The sequence below is a fragment of the Chrysoperla carnea genome, chromosome 2 (assembly GCF_905475395.1).
Source record: "Chrysoperla carnea chromosome 2, inChrCarn1.1, whole genome shotgun sequence".
NCBI lineage: Eukaryota > Metazoa > Arthropoda > Insecta > Neuroptera > Chrysopidae > Chrysoperla > Chrysoperla carnea.
Genome location: NC_058338.1, coordinates 65,551,417 through 65,573,948, shown reverse-complemented (window position 1 = coordinate 65,573,948; position 22,532 = coordinate 65,551,417). Strand labels below are relative to the sequence as shown.

General features: G+C 28.1%; 2 protein-coding genes across 3 annotated transcripts in view; one reads left to right on the top strand and one right to left on the bottom strand.

The window, feature by feature from the left end:
- The window catches only part of LOC123292846, a 69,249-nt gene extending 56,811 nt beyond the window's left edge, over nucleotides 1-12,438 (top strand). The window contains exons 3-4 of the mRNA XM_044873558.1: nucleotides 12,100-12,269; nucleotides 12,339-12,438. Of these exons, the coding sequence (XP_044729493.1) occupies nucleotides 12,100-12,269; nucleotides 12,339-12,438 (270 nt within the window). The remainder of the gene's footprint in view (nucleotides 1-12,099; nucleotides 12,270-12,338) is intronic.
- An 853-nt stretch (nucleotides 12,439-13,291) lies between these two features.
- LOC123294137 (mitochondrial 2-oxodicarboxylate carrier) lies at nucleotides 13,292-22,528 on the bottom strand. Of its 2 annotated transcripts, none has more exons than XM_044875228.1 (6): nucleotides 22,473-22,528; nucleotides 16,345-16,670; nucleotides 14,687-14,749; nucleotides 14,128-14,403; nucleotides 13,877-14,058; nucleotides 13,292-13,811 (listed from the first exon to the last, which is right to left on the bottom strand). In XM_044875228.1, exons 2-6 carry the CDS (start codon nucleotides 16,621-16,623, stop codon nucleotides 13,694-13,696), a joined length of 918 nt encoding a protein of 305 aa, XP_044731163.1. In that variant the 5' UTR covers nucleotides 16,624-16,670; nucleotides 22,473-22,528; the 3' UTR covers nucleotides 13,292-13,693. The 2 variants fall into 2 exon arrangements, with proteins under 2 accessions (XP_044731163.1, XP_044731164.1); XM_044875229.1 differs by lacking the exon at nucleotides 22,473-22,528 and adding an exon at nucleotides 21,993-22,056.
- Between the last annotated feature and the right edge of the window lie 4 nt (nucleotides 22,529-22,532).

Genomic DNA, 22,532 nt, shown 5'->3' with positions numbered 1-22,532 from the left:
CATGGTTTAGAAAAAAGGAGTACAGGCCAATATATCGAACGTATTTTCCACGAAACTAAATATTTCCAACGCATTCGCCATAATTATACAGGAACTTTTTTTAAAATCACTATAATATTGATAATCGCTATTAACTTGTATTTATATATTATTATATATTTTATTTACAGTAAATTTTATATAAAATTTATAAATAATAATTTTTTGTATTACCTATCGAAAGTTTCAACTTTTTTTAAGTGTTTTTTAATTTTGTATATTGTAATATTCAATTTCAAATTTGGATTATTACTAAAGCGCCATGTAATAGAAAGAATCGTAATCATAATTAAAAATCTTTTTGTAGGTGGTTTCATTTTGTGGTGTAAGTATACTGCTTGTAGAAAAGAAAAAAGGGTGTATTTTGAAAAATATTCTAAAATGGCAGTAATTTTTATTGTAACTATGTTGGTTATCGCACGTTATAATTTGTTTGCTGGTTGGGAGGTAAAACCAAAAAATGTGCAACAATTTAAAACGACCCCAAAATCCGACGATGTGTTACCTAGGAAACTAAAACTTTTTTAATCAATTTAACTTGCCATGAATTTTCAGAATATTTTGAAAATAATTTACAATCTATCAACATATATTTTTTGTACAAAGTTTATGTTTTTCATTCAAAAAAATGAGTTTTGAGTTATCAGAAGAATCTAAACATAATAGAGATAAAATTTAACGTAAGAACAAGGAAATTTTATGTTATGTCAAAATAAATATCTTGATCAAGCCAAATGAAGGTAATGTACGCACATATATTGGGTTGACTACTAAATCAGAAGTATGTTTTTTTTAAAACTAACATTACAATTAATTCATATTGAGTTAAAGTAGCTTTAATATTTAATTCTTTAAACAATAAAACAAGTATTTAACTTCTTAAATTAATACTTGTGAGAGAAAAAATGAAAAAAAAAAATTAAACCTAAAATTACCAATGCACAGAAACGCAAACAGTGTCGAGAGAGAAAAATTAAAAAAAAAAACCATTTACAAGAAACTAATTACACTAAACCTGCAAGGTAGCGTACCACAAAACTAATATTTATAATCAAATACTAATACAGTTTTTTTATAGCAAAAAAATCAAAGCAAATCTGAGTAAAAAACTAAGCGTTACATTTTAATATACGAAGATACGATAGGAAAATAGTTCCATCCGAGTGTCCTACGACACCTCTCGTTTTTTATATTTTCTAAACATTTTTCTTGTAGCTCGGTTTTCCTGCGAAAGGGAAATGGGATAATAAGTGTACTTTCAAATCGTTTCAATATACAATCTCTTGCATTATATTGTCAGGTTTATACTAAATTTTAATTCTAATCTTAATGACTTGTTTAAAGTAGGTATATTAAAAATTGAACTTATCCTAAATGATTAGGTTTTTTATTACCTTTGTTTATTTTTTACTTTTGATTTTTACAATTAAATATGACATATTTAAAGCATTACAATTGCATATTAATTATGTTGTAAATCAAATTTATAATTGTAACAAAATTTTGTAGCAATTATTATATAAAAAAAAATAATAACGTGTCAATATTATAAATTGATTTTTTGATTAACAAATACCTTTTGAGTCGGTACCTACCTATATTACAATAATAATACCTAATAAAAATTATTATTTTTTGAGTTATATAAACACATGTAACTTATTATATTGTATGGTCATTTTTAATATTCTCAATGAGTCTCCCAAATAAAATTTAGTGTAAAATATTCACATAACCTCTGTATACATTCATTACACCCTAGGCGTATCGGGATTCTTTTTTCCAGCCAAGGGAAATCAAAAGAATTTTTCGAACTCTTTTGAAGTAAATTTTCAAAACATTAAAGTTTTGAAATTGCCAGATTATCTTTTGGATATGAAGTTTATAAATGAAATGAAAGCGATAATTGATCTGTAATTAAGTAGGTAGAATTCTTTAGAATATTGTTAAATAATGTTAAAAAAATATTGAAGAATTTTGAAAAATTCAAAAATATTTTTGACGTTGATTTTTTTTCTTAGGGTAATACCTACGAGCGCCGAAGCAAGTTTAGACTTGTGGTTGAAATTATTTGTACCTTATTTTCAACTTTGATGATGAATTTTGTTATACATTTATGAATGTAGACGAAAAATAAGACTACAATTTTTCGATATCTGCCTTGGTTTTCGAAATATCCAAAGCTAAATAATAAAACAAAATTTTTAATTTTCAACTTTGATGATGCATTTTGTTATAACTTTATGAATGTAGACGAAATATAAGATTACAATTTTTCTATATCTGCCTTAGTTTTCGAAATATCTAAAGCTAAATAATTAAACAAAATTTTTAATTTTCGATATTTTGAAAAATACTTCGAATATCGAAAAATTTTATTTTTATTTTTCGTCTTATATTGTCAAGTTATAGAATATTTTATTATCAAAATTGAAGATATATTTCTTTTTTAATTTGTGTCCTCATTACCGTTAATCTTAATCATCCATCCTTAATTAGTAGGGCACAACGTTTTTTTTTTCTTTTTTTAATAATTCATTAAGGTTTTAACTTTAATTGAAATAGATTTTTTTTTAATTTCCATCGACTAGTTTTGGAGAAATCTATGAAAACATGTCTATAAATATGCATACTTTTGAAGTAATTTATTAATTTAAATAATAGGGCAGCCCCCCTTAAAATTTTTAGAATTGATTTACACTTAGTTCAACTTCATATAAAAAAAAAATCAAGTCTTTTATCCTAAATTGCCCTGGCGCTCGTACATCAGTAACCATAAATTCCGGCAATTCCGACAATACCTACATACAATGTTGTAATTTTTGTTGATCAGAGTATAACTAACTGTCTTTTTAACATCCCCCTTATATCCGAGAAACATATATAAGAATAAGAAATGCCTCCCATGCTTAAATAATCCTTATCACCCTCCCTATTCATTTTCATTAGGTTTTAGTTCTTCTAGAACATATTCTCAAAATTTTTATAAATTTTCCCTGCTATTTTAAAATTTACAAAAATATGTATATGGAAGTATATTCAAATGTTACATACGGAATTTAATAAATTGAATCGAATATTGAAAAATTTTTTTCAATTTTTATTATTAACAGCTTTATTTATTCAAATGAGTTCATTTCTGATATAATATTTGTTCATCATAAAGTATTCTTGTTAATTATTGCAAATTAATTAATTATTGAAATTAATTGAAAATATTTGATATAGTTGTTTGTTACCGACTTAATATCCTTTTTAACTCATTTTAACTTTTTTTCTTTTAACAAAGTAATCTCTTACATTGATTAAAATCGTATATAAAGTGGTGTATCAGATCAATTTAAGCTGATGATTCAGAAACTTATTGTTCAATTGCAAAATAAACTAAATTTTTGCTTCGTTTTTCCAAAAAAGATTCTGTGTCAGACGACAACGAAACAAATTAAAAGGTAAAAACATAAAAATTTAAAAAAAAATGGGGGGTGGATGGTTGCCCGATTATTTAAATACTTAAATGACTTCAAAAGTAGGCATATTTAACATTGGTCTTATGGGCGATGATGGATGGGCAACGGTAGATGGATGATATGTTTTCATAGATTTCTCCAAAACTAGTTGGTGGAAATTAAAAAAAAAACTATTTGAAAACAACAAAATCCGTTGTGCTCGACTAATTAAGGATGTATGAACACAGTAGTGAGGACACAAATTTAAAAAATATATATTTTCAATTTTGATAGTGAATTATTTTATAATTTGACAATATAAGACGAAAAGTAAGAATAAAGTTTTTCGATATATGGAGTATTTTTCAAAATATCGAAAATTGAAAATTTTGTTTAATTATTTAACTTTTGATAATTCGAAAATCAAGACAGATATCGAAAAATTTAATTCGTATTTTTCGTCTATATTCATGAAGTTATAACATAATTTATCATCAAAGTTGAAAATAAAGTATAAATAATTTCAATAACAAGTCTAAACTTACCTTAGCACTCGTACTACCTTAAAATGCTTATGAAAAGTTCATATTGCCACATTTAAATAAATTTCCTAGAACCGTGCTTGAAAATCTCTATTGCAATATGAATAATAATGTGGCAAAATTGTTTGGAACACACAATGTAATTAATATTTTTGTAAAGAATACTACATTGACAGTTACAAAATTACATCAGAACATTTAATAATATGTAATAACGAAAACTATACTTCGTTAATATATTCACAAGTCGTTCGTTCACATTTACTGAGACGTGGTATATACGGTATAGTCTTCATTTAAGAACCATGGCCTCTACTACCAATAATTTACCCATTCCTCGCTTACGAAACTACGCATTATATATATATATATATATAATATATGATATAATTAAAAACAAAGAAATGAAATTATTAACTAGGCACAAAGAAATTTTGAAGAAGTGTTTTAATTGTTTCATGAGATGATCGTATCATGTCGAAATTAATTTATTGAAACAAAAAAAATTAACAAAGTGGTAGTTAATGTTGGAGCAAATGTATATTTCTAGATACCAAGAAAGCGAAGCCTAGCCTGGCAAACTTTCAGATTTAGTCTCTTTTTTATTGAGGAAATGATTCAATTTGGAAAAGATAGTAACCACGATACTTCACGAATGTTGTTCTGAATTCGAGCTCGACAATTTTACGCCCAGTTTTTTGTTTTGATGGCAATAACAAGTGAAATTTACAACATTTAAAAAACCTCCAAACAAATTTTTCGGATACGGAACCCTAAACTCGCACTTGAAACATATATAAAATCGGTTCATCGGTTTCGGAGCTACGAGGCCACATACAGACAGACATATGCACAGACACACACTCACATAGCGGTTAAACTTATAACACCCCTTTTTTTTTAGTTCGGGGGTTTAAAAAAAATTTGAAAATTGTACCCATAGACTACCAAAAGTCCAAACAAGGATTTTTTATCATTTTTTTGCATTATAAAGTCAGTTAATGCACCTTTTTGCAAGTTGCAAAATTTCATAGCTCTAAGATAAATCAATCCATATAAGATTCAATTGTGAATTCGCTTTTCGTTTCAATGTATTTTTATAAATTTAAAGCATTATTCTGTAAATACATACTTTCCTAGCTTACGGAAAACCGCTTAATGAAATAATAATCAAAAGTAAGGCAAACGTAATAATCAAATCGCTTAATGAAATTTAAGACCACGTTACGAAATTCAATTATGGTGGAAGCGTCGTGAAAAATATATATTGCCCTAAATAGATAAAAAAGTTAGACAATTGAATTTTAGTCTCAAAAATAATGTTAGCAATTAATTTGAGTAAAAAATCTTTTAGAAGACAATCTTTTATTATTTTATTAACCGCAATAAAATAAACTTATTTCCAGAGTCGCCCAGCGACTTCGAAATAAAAGCTTATTGAGTATGGCGAGTATTTTAGGATATATCCTACAAGAAAATAATTACCTCATTGTTTTACTCAGTATTAGAGATGATGACACCGTTTTATGTTATCACCCTTCACTATATTATAGAAAAAAATAATTGTTCTTAACGAAATCAAAATTAATTAAAATAAGATATTACAACTATAAATACATATATAATATAATGTTACTAAATACAATTAATTTTAAAATTATCTCGTAAATATAAATAATTAAAAATCAATTAAAAAAATTTTTAATTATTTTAACTGTACTTAATATTGAATAATAATATTTTGAACATACAAATTTTTAATAATTTGTATTATAGATTAAGGTAGTCTTACATATATTAATTCGTATAATATACAAATATTACCTATATTAGTTTTTTTTTTAGTAAGTAAATAAATATATTACAAAACAAATTTATTTCTAGTTAAATACCGTGAAATTATTACCGTTCAATAAATTCATTAACGTGCATAAAAATTTAATTTTATTAATTCATTAAGAAATTACTTAGAACAATTGTTTTTAACCAGTATTTACAAAAACAGGTTTATATTTATGAACAAGGCAGAAAAATTGAAATTTTCTTCATAAGTCTAAGCCGCATTGTAGGTTCATTTTCATAAGCAAACCCTGATAATTTTTTTACCACTTTTAAATTTTTCATCGAGCTAAAATTTATACGTAAATAATTTCCATTTGGATGATATTACATAACTATGTCTTAATTTATCTGTGCTTTAAAATATAAATATGACACCAATGACGTGAAAAATAAATAAAAGTAAACGAAAAAGCAACTGCTTTCTTAGTAGAAGGTATACCGATACAGAAAATTCTTAGGACGCCCCCCTCCCCTAAATATGTGTAATAATGATATCCCAAAAATATGATTTGGACAACTTGAAATTTGTTTAATAAGTAATTTTAGCATCTATTTAAGCCTGAAATAAAAATGCCACTTTTTTTTTTTTGTTTTAAAGTACAACCCATATTTTTTAGGTATCATTATTACACAAATTCAAGGGGGGGGAGTTGGTTTGTACTTTATAACCCACAAACAATTCTAGCATTATTATTTCTGGCTTAAACAGATGCTAAAATTACTCATTAAACAAATTTCAAGTTACATAAAACATATTTTTTGGATTGTTTTTTTCGCAAATGGCATAGGCTGCGCAGTAGCGAAATAACCCCCTGTCCGGCTCAGAATTCTGGATTCACTAATTAATAGAGTTTTATTTCTATGTTATTTTAATTTGCCTAAAACACCTTCCCAAATTTGTATCACGAGATTTTTATTGATAATCCTCAACTTAAGCATTTGTTAATTCATCATCAATATCAAACCTTTCTCAAAAAATACAAAAATGTACGTAGGTTTGAAAACTTCAATTATCTGTAACTTTATAACACGAAAAATAATTGGCATGTTAGAAACATAATTTCCGAGTAAAGTGGATATTTAAGATATTTGAATTTTTTATTATGAAATTTTCAAAGCAAGTAAACAAATTTTTACGCCACTTCGTACACCAGATATTTTATGTTCCAGTTGCATTTCTCGAAAATATTTCTTTAAATAGTAAAAATTCGAATATCTATATATATATTTCATTCGAAAAATATAAATAATAAATATTTTAGCTTTAATGATTCAAAATAATCAATATTTTATATTTAAAAACGTACTTCATACCCTATGTAAGAAAAAAATTCAGCTTAAGAAATGCGCTAAGTAACTAAAATAAATCATCAATATACTATCTCCAAAGACTCCAACTAAATCTACACAATTTATAGCTTAATTGAAATAGTATAAAATTAAGTTGCACGTCTATGGTTTCAAATTCACCAAAAATTTACGCAAAAGTGATTTTTTGCTCTCAAACTAATAAAGTGAAATTGTGTCGCACTAAAACATAAAATTTTTTAACCCCACATTTCAATAATAATTATAATCTATATAATTTACAATCATATTTTACATAATGGTTCAATAATTTTTGTCTCAGTTCTACCATAAACTTCCTATACGAAACAACATGAAATAATTATGGTGAATTTGCATACTTCTTAGTTCAGTGTTACTTGCATTAAATAGTTTACAAAAAAAACACACAAATAAATTTAATAAAATTATTGGCAAACCACAAAAATGGTGTTAAGAAAAAATATTATTTTTGTATTATTAATATTGTGCAGTTCGCAGTGTTTTGCTGTAAATGATTTACGTGAAAAACGGACTATTGATTTTTTATTACGAACATTCGCTGATACAGTTGGTTACGATGTACAAAAACGTCCATCAGTGTTAACTACAGCTGCACCAGCACCAAGAGCACCACCTGCACCGCCAGCACCACCGGCGCCACCAATGCCTGCAGCTCCTGCTCCAATGCCACCGCCATTAGCACAACCTCCGAGGAAGTTTAATAATCCGTTACCTCCAGCTCCCCCTGCACCAACTGTTATGTTGCTGCCTCCGCCACCATCTCCAAAAACACCACCAAGAACATTACAACCACCTGCAGCACCTGCTCCTCCAGCTCCAGGAAATTTATTGTCAAGTATAACAAAAAATTTCTCAGTGAATTTCTTATGGAATAAGAATTTAGGCCCGGCTCCTACACCCGCACCACCTGCACCACCAGCTCCACCGGCTCCTGCAGCCCCTGCACCAGCACCACCTGCAAGACCTCCACCTCCCCCTCCAAAAGGAAATCCTCCTCCACCACCACCTCCTCCTCCGCAAGGTCCTCCACAAGGACCTCCACCACCACCACCACCAGCTTCTCAGGCTCCACCGCCACCGCCTCCTAGACCTAGAAAACCACAGTTATATCAAAATGACGAGGATAATTATTACGATGAAAAACCACAAGGAAGCTATAATGAGCAACAAGATTATGAATCTCCTCATGCCAGACAGAACGAAGAAGATGAAGAGAATCGGCATAAATATTATAATTATCCATTTTACCCTGTGGAGGAATCCCAAAATTATTACGATCAACCACATTCTAATCATCAACCAATATCCGGACAAAATCATTATCAAAATCCAGGACCACCATATTATGACGACAACGATGATAGTTATTCTCATAAACAATTATATTATAATTTTTTCCAAGGTCCTGTACAAACCTTCTGGAAAAATTCACCATATCTAAAACATAGCACGGAAGTTCAACATCATCCAATGGCGCATTCTTCAAGCTATCATCAACAACAACAAAATAATTTTAATCCAGTTAATGAATTTTGGAATCATTCACCATATTTAGCTCAGCAAAATCATCACACGACTCCCATAATTACCCATTCATATAACCATGACGCTAATCCTGTAAAAACATTTTGGAATAATTCACCATATTTGAATAAAGAAAATTTGGAGAAAAAACCATTAGAAACAAACCAGGAAAAAAACGATTATGAAGGAACCAAAAATTATGAAATTGAAAAACCTGCATCGTACGAAAAACCCGATGAAGAATATAAGGAAAATAATGAAAATCATTCGTATAACGATGAAGATCATTATGGATACGATTCACATAAACCAGAACCGGATTATTATAATCAACAAAAAATCAAACCTTCTAAGTTTGAAGAGCAAAATGATTGTTCAACTTGTCATGAACATTCCCAATTACAATCAAGAAACCGTGATACAGAACAAGTTGATGAAAATGCTTCACCAAAAGTGAAAAATCCATCGAAATTAATATCAAAACAAGTTGGTGTCGATGGTAAAGAGTATACAATTGATGCTGGATTTGTGGAATATATTCCAGAACAATCAAAATATCCAACAAAACCATTACACATAGAACAAGATTATTATCAAACATCAAAAATTCATCAAGTATCACCGTTTGATGTGAAATATTCTGGCTCAGAAACACATAAACAAAAAACGAAAAAAGTTCCACACCAAAGTGCTGTAGATCAACATAATAATTTTGGGAAATATTCATTTGATGATATACCAGATTATGGTCATGGTGGATATAAACCAACGGCAGCGAGTCAAGAATATCATGATCCCATGAAATATCTAACTACAAAAATTATGGATGAACCTCTATCACCCAAGGCAACAGTATCAACAGATGGATATCACAAAACATTAGAATCTGTTCGAGTTTCTAAAGTTGATATTCCATATAGTTATAATTTTTGAAATTAATTAAAAGTCAAAAATTAATTATTTTTATATGTTGTGTTTTTATTGTATAATTTTATTAATAAAGTTTTATAAATTACGCATTTATTTATTTTAAGTACTATCTGCAATCAGTAATTCGTTTAACAGGGTGTACCAGATGTAGGTATAGAACAGCTCGTCAGAATATTAACTAGGGATGTAAAAAGTAATTATGTTTGTAAAAAATTGATTAAAAAAAATATAAAAAAAATTTATTTTCGATTAAATAACAATCGATTTTTTCTACAGTTAATTTCCACAAATAATCAAATTTTCACATTTGATTTATTACTCGTGAATTGTGATTTTATTAATTTGAAGACATTCGTTAATAAAGCTCATTACGGATAATTTATTCGTTTAATTTGATATATCGAGAAAAACCATTATTTAATTAGAAGAACATAATTACTTTTATTTAAAAAAAATATAATATTTTTTAATCGATATTAATACAAAAAATAATAATCGATTTTTCTGTTATATTTCACATGCTTAATTAAAACGAAAAATCGAAAAATGAAAAAAGTTAAGGATTAATGGAATACTAAACCTCAAACCATAAAAATATAAGTATACAGATTTGACCTTGAATGTCATTTTTCAGATTAAATGAAGGTCTGACTGAGTCAATGTTTGAGGTCAGTTCAGGGTCTCCATTTTATGCTTTGTATTATCCCCAACAATGATTACAGGTCATTTTTTGTTATCTTAATTAATACCTTAACAAATTGTTTAGCCGTATACTTACTTTTGGGAGTTGGAACACTTTATAGGTATCATAGTTTGTAGATTCGTTTTATAAAAAGTGTATGACCATGATTCACCCTGTATAATTTTATTGAGTTGAATGCACTATAAAAAAAGTACGTTCTTTTTATACAAAAGTGTACACTTGTAAATAATAAAAAAATATTTTAGTGCATTCAATAATATAATTATACAGGAAAATTTTTAATCATCCAAGCGGGGCTATTTCTTTTAAAATGTCAGTCCAATTTAGCTACAAGCTAGTTTTCGCGGTAAAATGATACAATTTATTTAAACAAGAGTTTTTACGGTTGCTGCACCACGATGCGATTGTAATTTTTATTTATTTATTATTATTTTTATTTTAAAATTATTATTATTTAAAATTTACAAAACTTGGAAAGTAAGTAATTAAAAACACATCGTTTTGAAAACTTACAGCATGAGAGAAGCGTGAGAAAATATATAATTTTTGTTTACTTAGTAGAAATATCACCACCTTTATGAAAAACTGATATCTACTAGAATTATGTGTTTAAAATAAGTTTGAAAGAATTGAAAATTACACATTTAGACGATAATTTTTAGTCTAGGGTATACGGAAAGAGTTGTGCAGACAACTGTAGAGCATTGTGGTTGTAACAGAAATAACTATAGTAGAGTATTCTAAACTACTAATCACACAATGAGTATCGTGTGTGTGAAGTCTCCATCGGTACAGTATTAGACAAAAATTATACATGATTTCACTATAAGCTCGTATACTCTTACCGTGGATATAATCCAAAATTTTTTTTTCAATACTGTAGCAGAGCAACATTTTTAAAAAACCAATATAAGTAAAGTAACAATATTTCTTATCACTTTGGATTGTGACAGTAAAATAACTTAAGCTTACGAAAGACTTTAGCTTCATCAAGTGCACATTCCGGTTCAAGCTATATGAACTGAATCATTATTATACCATGTATATATGAAATATACATAGTATATAAAGTTTAGTCCCAAGTTTGTAACTCTTAAAAATATATATGCTACGAAAAAGATTTTGGTATGGGCGTTCATAGAATCACCTAATTAATCCATTTCCGGTTGTCTGTCTGTATGTCTGTCGTTTGTCTGTCCGTCTGTCATCACGATTACTCAAAAACGAAAATAGATATCAAACTGAAATTTTTATAGCGAACTGAGAGCGTAAAAAGTCAAGTTCGTAACTGAGCAATATAGGTCAATTGGGTCTTGGGGCCGTAGGAGCCATCTTGTAAACCATTAGAGATAGAACAAAAGTTTAAGTGTAAAAAATGTTCATAAAAAAAAAAATGTTCCTAAAAAAAATAAACAACTTTTGTTTGAAACATTTTTTCGTAAACATCACTGTTTACACGTGAGAGCGCAAATTATGCGCAAATTGTGTCATATGTATATTATGGCTATATCAGTTATGTATGTGTGACATGTATGTATGTTTAATGCGACAGTGTAACCAACACTGTCTATACATGGTATTTCAACAATTAACTCAGTCAATTGTTTGTTTTCACTTGTTATTAATAAATTTGATCTTTATATCCCCCAAAAGTATACCGCATTGCGAGAAAAAAAATATTTCGGAAAAAATGATTTTTTTAATGAAAATTATTATTTTTCAGGAAAAGAATATCCAATGTCATGGAATTCATAATAAAGGAACTCAAACTCATAGAAAGAAATACCTCCAAAATCGTGCAACATCTCCAATAAATTTATTAGAAACGAAAAATAAAGAATTGACTGCATCACATGAAACTAACGAAAATACTAAACATACTAAACGAAAGCTGTAAGTTTTTATTAATTTTCTTATTTACGGAAAAATTAATCGATGTAATGTTTGTATCTTCTTTTTCAGAATTCAAGATATATTTAAGAAACTTGAAAATGATATATTTGTAGAAATCGAAAAATTCAAGAAAATTGAGAAAACAATTTATGATAACCGCAACTATTGAATTTTTGTTGTTATTTTCAATACAGTATAGTCTCAATAATCCTTTCATACATCATTTTTCCATACAATCTAAGTAATTCGAACAAATCCAGTAATCAGAAGAACCCTGGTTTTTTTAAGTCCAGATAATCGAAACTACTATATTTGGATATTGCTTACTTAAATAATTATTAAAATAAATATCAATTGTTAATTATTAATATTTAAAATATTTTTATTCCTATATTTATATACAAGGACGTTTCCAAAAGAAGGACTGAAGGAGCAATTACCCCCCCCCTTTTTTTAATTTTTTCTATATTTATGGCTTTTATGAAAATAAACAACAAAGTCGACTTTATGATGCTTCCGTTCTTAAATTTTTGATTAGAGTAATATTTTTTCTAAACTGAATGTCATTTATGGCTTCTAAATATTGTATTTCTACTAAAAATTTATTTCCTCTACATCTTCAAGAATCAATAACTCGAAAATAACGATAGATAACACAATATTTTTCTCTTAAATTTTTCTAATATTGGGTAATAAATTGGGTAAAGGTTACTTGGGTACCTGATGAGAAGAAATAAAATTTAGATAAAATAAAGTTTTAAAAAGCTAAAAAAGTCGGTTTCTAATTTTTCCAAGCTTTTCTTTTTAAATTCAATTCAAATTGGTTTTGTTTCTGTTGGCTAAAGAAATTATCGGTATGAGTTTAAATAATCTTTCGAAAATAGTCACTACTAAACAATATGTGGAATTTAAAATGTATTGACGTGGAATCGATATAAAATAATTGAGATGAAGGAAAGGTGTTTTTCATTTCTGGGCAAAAGATAAGTCATAATATTTTAGGTCATTAAAATAATGTTCACTTAAAAAAAATTTAACTTTATTATAAAAATTACGTAACTGTTATTAAAAGATCTTTTTATCCAACAATTGTAAATTTAATAAAAATTTTTATTAGAATCAAGAAACAGAATCAGTCATTAATAGCTAGTAGAGCAGATTAAAGTTGAATAAAAATCATCTTCTATGATTGTTTTTGGATAAACTTTTATCCAAAGTTTTCAATTTAAAGCTTCACTATGTTGGTTAATTGGAATTTTCTTCGAAGTTCGGTCGACGTTTCGGCAATTTTTTAGAATGAGGCAACTAAGCAATAAAGTCGTAATCTAATTGTACATAAAAAACAAATTGCTCATAACATTTTTTTGCATAAAATTACTCTCAAAATTCCAATTATTTTAGGTACTGTTTTATATATTTCGTTATCATGGAAATTTTTCTTTCAAAAAATCGTATAAATATTCATACACAACCATCATGATTGCACATCCAGGACCCAATCGTAAAACTTTTGGGACTAGTCCTTTATAAAGCGCCTTAAATCTGGAACAACATTTTGCTATTACTTATACCAAATTTACAGATATAAAATTTTGAAAATAATTTACCCTTCTTCACGGTACACTAATATTATTGTTGGGAAAGTTGATCGATATTTAATTTGCCCTAAAATTGGTTGTGGTCCCTGAATCCTTGATTTCGCAACATCAAATGGTATATTTGCTACTGATCCCATTACTCCAGAAGCAAATCCTATCGCCAATTTTCTGGAAAATTCTTCTAATGGACTCTAGAAAATAATTTTCAAAAAAAAGGAAAACTCAAAATTAAGGTAAGTTATAAATTTTAAAGCACTTACCTCCCGCTGAGGAAAATTTTCTTTTACTGAATTATAAAATCCAAAATAGATAGCGTTAAATACAGCATTTCGCCAGATTGTAGCATCGACACCTTTATTCAATCCTCTAAATCCGATACCCTGAGATTTGATAATACTTCGTGTAACTTGCCAGGTACTTGGTACTTCTTTGATATTACTCGAATTATTCGATTGTAATGAAACTTTTATTACTTCAAATGGATTTACTAAAATAGCTTCAGTGACACCAGCTCCCATTCCCGCTAGCGAATATGTCTACAAACATTTTTCTACGTATAAAATTGTAAAACTGTTCCTAATTTATAGGAGCAAAAATATTATGTTTATTTAAGAAGCTACAGATAATTCATCATAGAATTTTTGCATAACATTACTAAGCGATTCCACTTACAGTACAGATATAGATCAATCTGTCTTGTTGCGTCTTGCTTCGTGTTAGTTCGAAAACAATGTTTTAAAAATATTTAGGTTATCAGTATCAATGGCCCACGCCTCTAAATCTAATCATGAGAGACAAGACCAATAAAAGTAAACTTACCCATGCTGTTGGAGTAGGCGATCCAAACATAAAAAATTGTTTATATTGTTCAAATGTTAAAAACTGAAATATAGAAAATTGGAAATGATCCAGAAATTACTTCAAATGAACTTTGATATCGATGATAACATTTTTGACGTAGGACCTCTGAACAATCATGACTTTAAGATTCATTCCAAGTAAAATAAATAGTCACAAATATTAACTATAATCTTAAATTCACTAACCAATTAAACTTCAGCCACCACTAGGATTCCATTCAAAAAATTTATCAATATGTGAATACAAAATGTTGGTGATTTACAAAGAATTATGAATGTCTTTTTAAAACAAATAGGCTACAAGTCCATGCTAAAATTTTTTGGGAGAAATGATCCACCGGGAATCATTCAAAAAATGCTCTTATGTGTGAAAGTAAGCTTAAGCTTCATGGCAAACTTTAGCGTCAGTTTTTCGGGGTACAGGTGAGAATATAAATTTCATAGCCCATGTTATCTCACCCCTGCACCAGCAAATATGTACGACGTTGCAGGATAATAACTCTGCATAAGTATTCGAAGCGAATTACATAAATATCGTACATAAATAAACCCCAAATTTTTTATTTCCCGTCAATTTCTGAGACCTTACGTTATATATTTCCATACGGCATTTATGTAATTCGCTTCGAATACTTATGAAGAGTAGTATCCAGCAACGCGGTACATATTTACTGGTGCAGGGGTGAAACACCAAGGGGTGTGATATTCATATTCTCACCTTAACTCACCTGTACCGCGCGAAACTGCACAATAGTGCTTAAACTTACTTTTACGTATAAGATAATCTTTTTCAACATGATTCCTGGTGGGTCCTTTCACCCGAAAAATATTAGCATGGGCTTGTAGTCCATAACATTTCTAAAAAAATATTTGATCAATTTATTGGCGCCTGTTTCTTTTTAGAACAAATAAAATATACAATGGCGAGTCAAATAGTGAGGACTAAGTAGGTATTGATTTTCCAAATGCAAAATATGTACTCTCTTGCACTAACAATACAAGGCCAAAAGCTTAAAATAAATTGGAAAGGTTACTCAACAAAGTGTCTTCTGCAATTGGGTTATTGACTTATAAAAATAATCAATTTTTGTATTTTATTTCATTTCTTTATCCTACATAATATTAAACTTCGCCAAAAATCTTTTTTAAAAGCTATTTATAATTAAATATGTTAATTAGAATGAATAAAATATAAAAAAAGAATTCACAGATTACAAACGTTATTCAGGCACAGTGTACTATGTTCATGATGTATAAATATATGCATACAGAATTAAAACTATTATGTCGCACGATATTTTCGAAAAATTTTTCTTCGAGCGTTTTCGTTTCTCGCTTGTAATTTTTTTTTTAACTGTATATAACTTGAAAATTATTTTGAAAAAATTAAAAATAAAAACAGTTTTGTTGCAAAACTCATAAGCGATCTTTCCATTTTTGTCAAAATAACATTTTGTTCAACAGCTCAATTATGCACATACAGTATAGAAAAAAAAAAGTCAACATATTACCTAATAAAATTATTAATTTGGGAAAAAAATACAGAAAGTCTAACGTCAAAAATGTTGAATAACGTGACACCAAAGTCATTACCTATTAATTATCGTCAATACATACTTTTGTAGCACGTTTCGGTGTTTCAGCCAATATTGGCGGTAAAATGCCTTTATAATATGATAAAAAACCTTCATGTTTATACATTTTTCGTATACAATCCATAACACCATTATAATATTTTTGTGGATCTGTGCTAGCTGTTTTCTTTGCTTGTATTTGCAATCGTGTCTTAACTATATCTAATGGATACATCAAGCATACTTCCACAAATCCAGCAGATCCACCAGCCGCTGTCTGCATTCCCATATTTTTTAAATATTGCTTAGTTTCTGTACGCATTTTTTATTGATCTAATTTTATGATTTCACTATCAACTATTGATCATACTGAAAAGAAATTTATTTGTACAGGATTTATTTTCCAAAAATTTAGATTAGTTGGATTATTTACATTAAAAAACGATTAATGGGCAACAAATTCTGTAAGGTTTCGTAAAAAAAGCATCAAAAAGAATTGTAAACAGTTTGTAAGCGAGATTAAGCTGTTGGTACTGCTTGTAAGTATTTCTTGACAATAAATTATTTCTGGTTGATATTTCTTTCATTTTATCCTCTATTTTATAATCATTACGCAAAACTTTCAAAAAAGTTACTGAACAAATGTAAAGATACTGAATTAATTATAGAGAATTAAAAAACAAATTCGCATCAGGACTCGAATCCGATTCATGCCAAGCGCCTTATCTAGTTCGGCTATACGAGCTCTAGGCACATAGTGTATTTTTTTCAATTGATCTAATTTTTAGTTTTGTTTGTTTTCAACATTAACTCATTTATTATAAGTTTATTAAGTTAATATTTATTAGTATATTAAGTTTAGTCCCACCTAATTAGTCCATTTCCGGTTGTCTATCCGTCTGTCCATCTGTCTGTCAACACGATAACTCAAAAACGAAAAGAGATATTCAGATGAAATTTTTATAGCGTAGGTACTCAGGACGTAAAAATTGATGTTAAGTTCGTAAATGAGCAATATAGGTCAATTGGGTCTTGGGTCCGTAGGACCCATCTTGTAAACCGTTAGAGATAGAACAAAAGTTTAAGTATAAAAAATGTTCCTTATAAAAAAATAAACAACATTTGTTTCAAACATTTTTTTGTAAACATCACTGTTTACTCACGAGGACTAACATTAGATGCAAATTTTATATTATGTATTAATATGGGATTATCAGTTATGTATGTATGACATGTATATCTATATGTGTGATGTGATAGAGTAATTAACACTGTCTATACATGGCATTTCAATAATTAACTCAGTCAATCGTTTTTTTTCATTTGTTTATTATCTATTTATGTTTTGTTCACTAGCTCATATACAATTTTAAACGTCAAAGCCTTTCGGTTATATAATTGATGTTTATTTATGATACAATGTCGTAAACTATAGGAACAAATAACTTGCCGAGTAATCTTCATTGAAAACAAGTGAAAACAAACAATTGACTGAGTTGATTATTGAAATACCATGTATAGACAGTGTTGATTACGCAATGGTTTCATACAAAAGTTGTTTATTTTTTAATAAGGAACATTTTTTACATTTAAACTTTTGTTCTATCTCTAACGGTTTACAAGATGGGTCCTATGGACCCAAGACCTTGACCTATATTGCTCCTATACGAACTCGACCTCACTTTTTACGTCCTGAGCACGCTATAAAAATTCAGCTTGATTTATTTTTTCGTTTTAAGCATTAATACTTTTAAGCGTTACAAACTTGGGACTAAACTTAATATACCTTGATATATTTCATATATACATGGTATAAAAATACCCTCGCACCAGGACTCGATCCCGACCTCTTGAATTCATGCCAAGCACTTTATTCAGTTCGGCTATACGAGCTTTACACAAGTGTAATTTTTTCAACTAATCGAATTTTTATTATTGTTTGTTTATCATTAACATTATCATAAACATCAATTAAGTATATAACCGAAAGTGAACAAAACATAAATAATAAAGAAACTGAATTAGGTCGACTAATTAAAAAAGCGCATCATATCCTTTTAAATATTTTTAAACAAAGCTAATTTTGTCATGCATTGTGACCACGGTTATTAAGTAGAGTAAACGAATCTGTTTGTTCAGTGAATTCAAGTATAGAGAGAATAATTCACAAAATTTACATTTATGTAATAAATATTGCCTAGTTTAAGAAATAACACGCTACTAAGAAATTTAATAAAATTGCATCTCGATATCTTCAGTATTTAAAAAAATTTTCTTAGCTTAACAGGGGAAAAAATACAGATTAAGTGTATAATTTTCCATATGACTTCTTCGTATTAGATATCAGTGAACATTTCAAAAATTGCGTACCATAAGAAATTTGTTTTTCGTTAAAATGATTTTTTAGTATAATTTAAATCGAAGAATTTAAAACTTACAGGAACTGATTAAAATTACAATTTTTTTTTTCGTAGATAAAATTGATGCGTATTATTTTATTGATGATGATTATTACATGGAGAAAGTAACAATAAATGCAAGGAAATAATAAAACTAATAATATAAATATTTTTATATAAAACCTACAAAGTAGAAGTGTCTTTGGAGTATAATTATATTTTATGAATCAAACATAATGAGGTACAAAAGAGGTGTCTGCTGTCTTTTCTAAGCTTATTTTGTAAAATATATTTTAATTTTCTTATAAAATAGATACTAAAAAACTTATGTATGAAAATATGTCAACAATCTAAAATTAGGTAGGTATCAAATTATAATGCAAACAAATTGGAAAATACAAAAACTGATAGTGCAAATTGATAGCTCAAGATTTCGATCAAAACTTGGGATTGACTGAATTGCCTTACATTGCTTGGCACAGCCAGGCTGACCAGAGTGGGATTAAGAGTAATTCTTCTGTTAAGAGAATGAAGCAGCAGATTCGAAAGGATAAGAGCGATGATCTGAAACATTTCTTTCGTTGGAGCATATGTTCCCAGAGAAAAATGGCATCGTTTAAAATCAAATAATCATGATAACAAGCTAACTTTAATCGTTTTGATTTCACGGAATGATGCGACAAGTCAAGTTGTCCTCAATTAAAACCAAGTTGCTGTGGAGAACGTAATGGGTCTTGGGTTTCTTACTCGAATCGATTTGTAACTTCAGAACCCTGAAGTAAAGTCCCTTTTAATAGGATACCCGGTAGAGGCCTACTACTAGAATCTATTACCTGATTCCAGAAGACATCCAGCATGGAGGCAAAGAAAGCTAGGGCAGTATTTAACCCAAGCGCACAGAATGTGAATATTTTAAGATTCAGGTTGCAAATCAGTTTAACTTAGCAATAAGTTTGCATAAAACTGATTTCAAACTTGTTGCAAACTAATCTCATTTCGATTGGCTCCAATGATAAAGGGCTAATTGAGGGTAACTTTTCAACTTCCCATCTTTTATAGTTTTGGAGAAAATGGATTCAAAATTTTTGTACAGATTTGTGCCCACAGGCAAACAGCGATGTTTAGGAAAAGTTGTTTCAAACAAAAGTTGTTTATTTTTTTTATAAGGAATAACTTTTGTTCTATCTCTAACGGTTAAACCCCCTACGACCCCCCTCCCAAAAAAGGGGGCTATGCCCGCCCCTGAGAGATGCACACTTTTTTCATTTTAGATATTTAGTTTCATTGTACTAGTATGTTAATGCACTATCGAGAATACTCCATGCAGAGAGCATGGATCGGGGGTTAAAGCAGTCATATCGTGTGTTCCTGTCTTTACAATTTCAACAGATATTTATGCATAGATTTTATTTCAATTTCACTCTAAAAATTTATTATCCTATAAAAATCAAACAAGTAAACACTTTGCCAATATTTTTTTTAAATTTATAATGATTTTGTTTAAAAAAAACACGACAATCTCTAGTGTATGCAATTATTATGAAAAAATTGCATACTTTGTAGAGACCTTGATTTAAAAGTTTCTAAGCATAAATTAATTTTCTCAAAAACATAAAAAGCATCTCTCAAGAAATATGAATATGTTACTAAACAAGTTTCTTATTTATATTAAAATTAAAACGATTCTATTTATAAATTTTCCATTGAACCGCACACATTTAAATAAGATAGTTCAAAGTACATATTTTTTGTTTATTAATTCGATAAGCTAATTTTAAAATGAAATCTATTTTCTTTACGTAAACTTAGTTTTTTTTTTAGGTAGATATTCTATTGTTTCATACAAAATTATGAATGTTTATTTTTTAATTTCTACAAATGTTATTGATTTTATTTTTATACCGACCTTATTTAAACTCCATAAAATCAAACGATTCTCGAAACTTGTGAAAAATTACTAAAATTTCAAGGATTCTATTATTTATTTATTGATAACAAATAGTTTTTTGATAACAATTAACAACTATCGAAGCTAATTACATTAAAATTTTAAGTATTTTCATAGAAATACTAAATTCAACAATAAATAATACCGGATGTTTTAGGATAAATATTAAATATTGTAGCTACGTGTACAGGGACGCTAAATAAGCAAAAATGTTCCTATAAACCTCTATGGATCCTATTCTCAAACGTTACAGAAATAGGTACAACCCTGTAAAGTTTATTTCTGTAACGTTTGAGAACAAGGCGGATCCATTTGTGGAAACTTAGATAGAGACCTATTTTAGTGCAAAAAAATTCTACGCTCTACTTACGATGTATCTTCTCAAAATCAATTCAATCCTTTAAAAATTTCAAAATCATAGTATAATTTTATCTATGAGGCTTCGCAGGACAGTTAAAACTCTGTAAGTTTTATGGGACAGAAAATGTTTTCTTTATACTCTCTGCCCATATTAAATCACTAAATTTTTACGAAAAGCTTGAAAAATAATGCCCATCTTGATAAATACGAAGTGAATACTTAAATAAATCTATCCAAACTTTTACTTTTAGTAATTATATAAGTTGTTCACACCTATTTTGTGATGACTTTTCTCCTCGGGTAAATAGAGCTCACAATATTCCCAAATGAGTGGATTATTGCCTATGTTTGAACTTTAACCTTCCATATCTCAAAAATTCGAATTTTTTAGACTTTGAGCCGGTAAAGAATTTCGATTCATTGATAAAGGGTAGCTTGCAAGTTCGATCAAAAGGCATTTTCTATAAAGATAGCGCGGATCCTTTATTACATTTTTAACAACTAATAAACAAAGTATTATCGGAATTCATGATTTGTCGAAACTTTAATTATTAAATAAAGTTTTGCATATACTGCGAACATTATTTTGCACCCCGTGGCCGTATATTGACAGAGAATCCAAACTAAAGAACAAAAATCAAAAAATTTCCTACAATCGTCCTAAAATATTTTATTTACTATTTTATTAAAATTCGTATTTGTTTTTCAAATGACGCTTGATGACTTCAGAAAAATAGGCTAAAAAAGGGTCGCATCTCTGTTATTAGGCATATAACCTTTCAACAATGACTAAACAAAATTCATTTTAAAAATAGTTAATCAAAAAAATAAATTAACTTGAATTATTTTATTTGTGTTCAAATTACTTATCAAAATAAATATCACAATTGTTGCGATTTTTTTATGCTTTTTGTATTAATTTTAAAACAACAATACACACTTTTAGTTGAAACAATTTAAACAAACAAAAAAACACAAACTTACAAATGCGTTAAAAAAAGCGATTTATTGTCACAAAATATACAATCTTAATATTCTTAAAAAATAAAAATTTCGTAATATATTATCATAATTCAGAGTTTCTTATCAAAATACCTTATCAAATGAAAAGTAGTGACACAAAAAAAAAAATTTGCAAATTTTTCCTATTATTGTTCCAGAGTTCAAGTACTAAAAAACATCTTCACCGGAAAAAAGTTCAAAGAATACTAATTAGGATGAATAATAATAATAATAAGATTTAAATTTAAAACAATTTGAAACAATGAAAATATTTATTACAAAGCATTTTCATTCAAACAAAAAAAAAAACTGAAATTGAAAATTTATAGGTTAGAATAATTTGAAACACGTTTAACAATAGTAAAACTTTTATTAAAAATAAAAAAAACTGATTAGTTTGCAAAAACAATGATTAGCAATATTTGTAATTAATCAAAAATTATAATTACATGAAATATTTACCTAAATAAATAGGGAACAAAACTATAAAATGACGTTTGGGGCGTGACAACATTAAGGAAA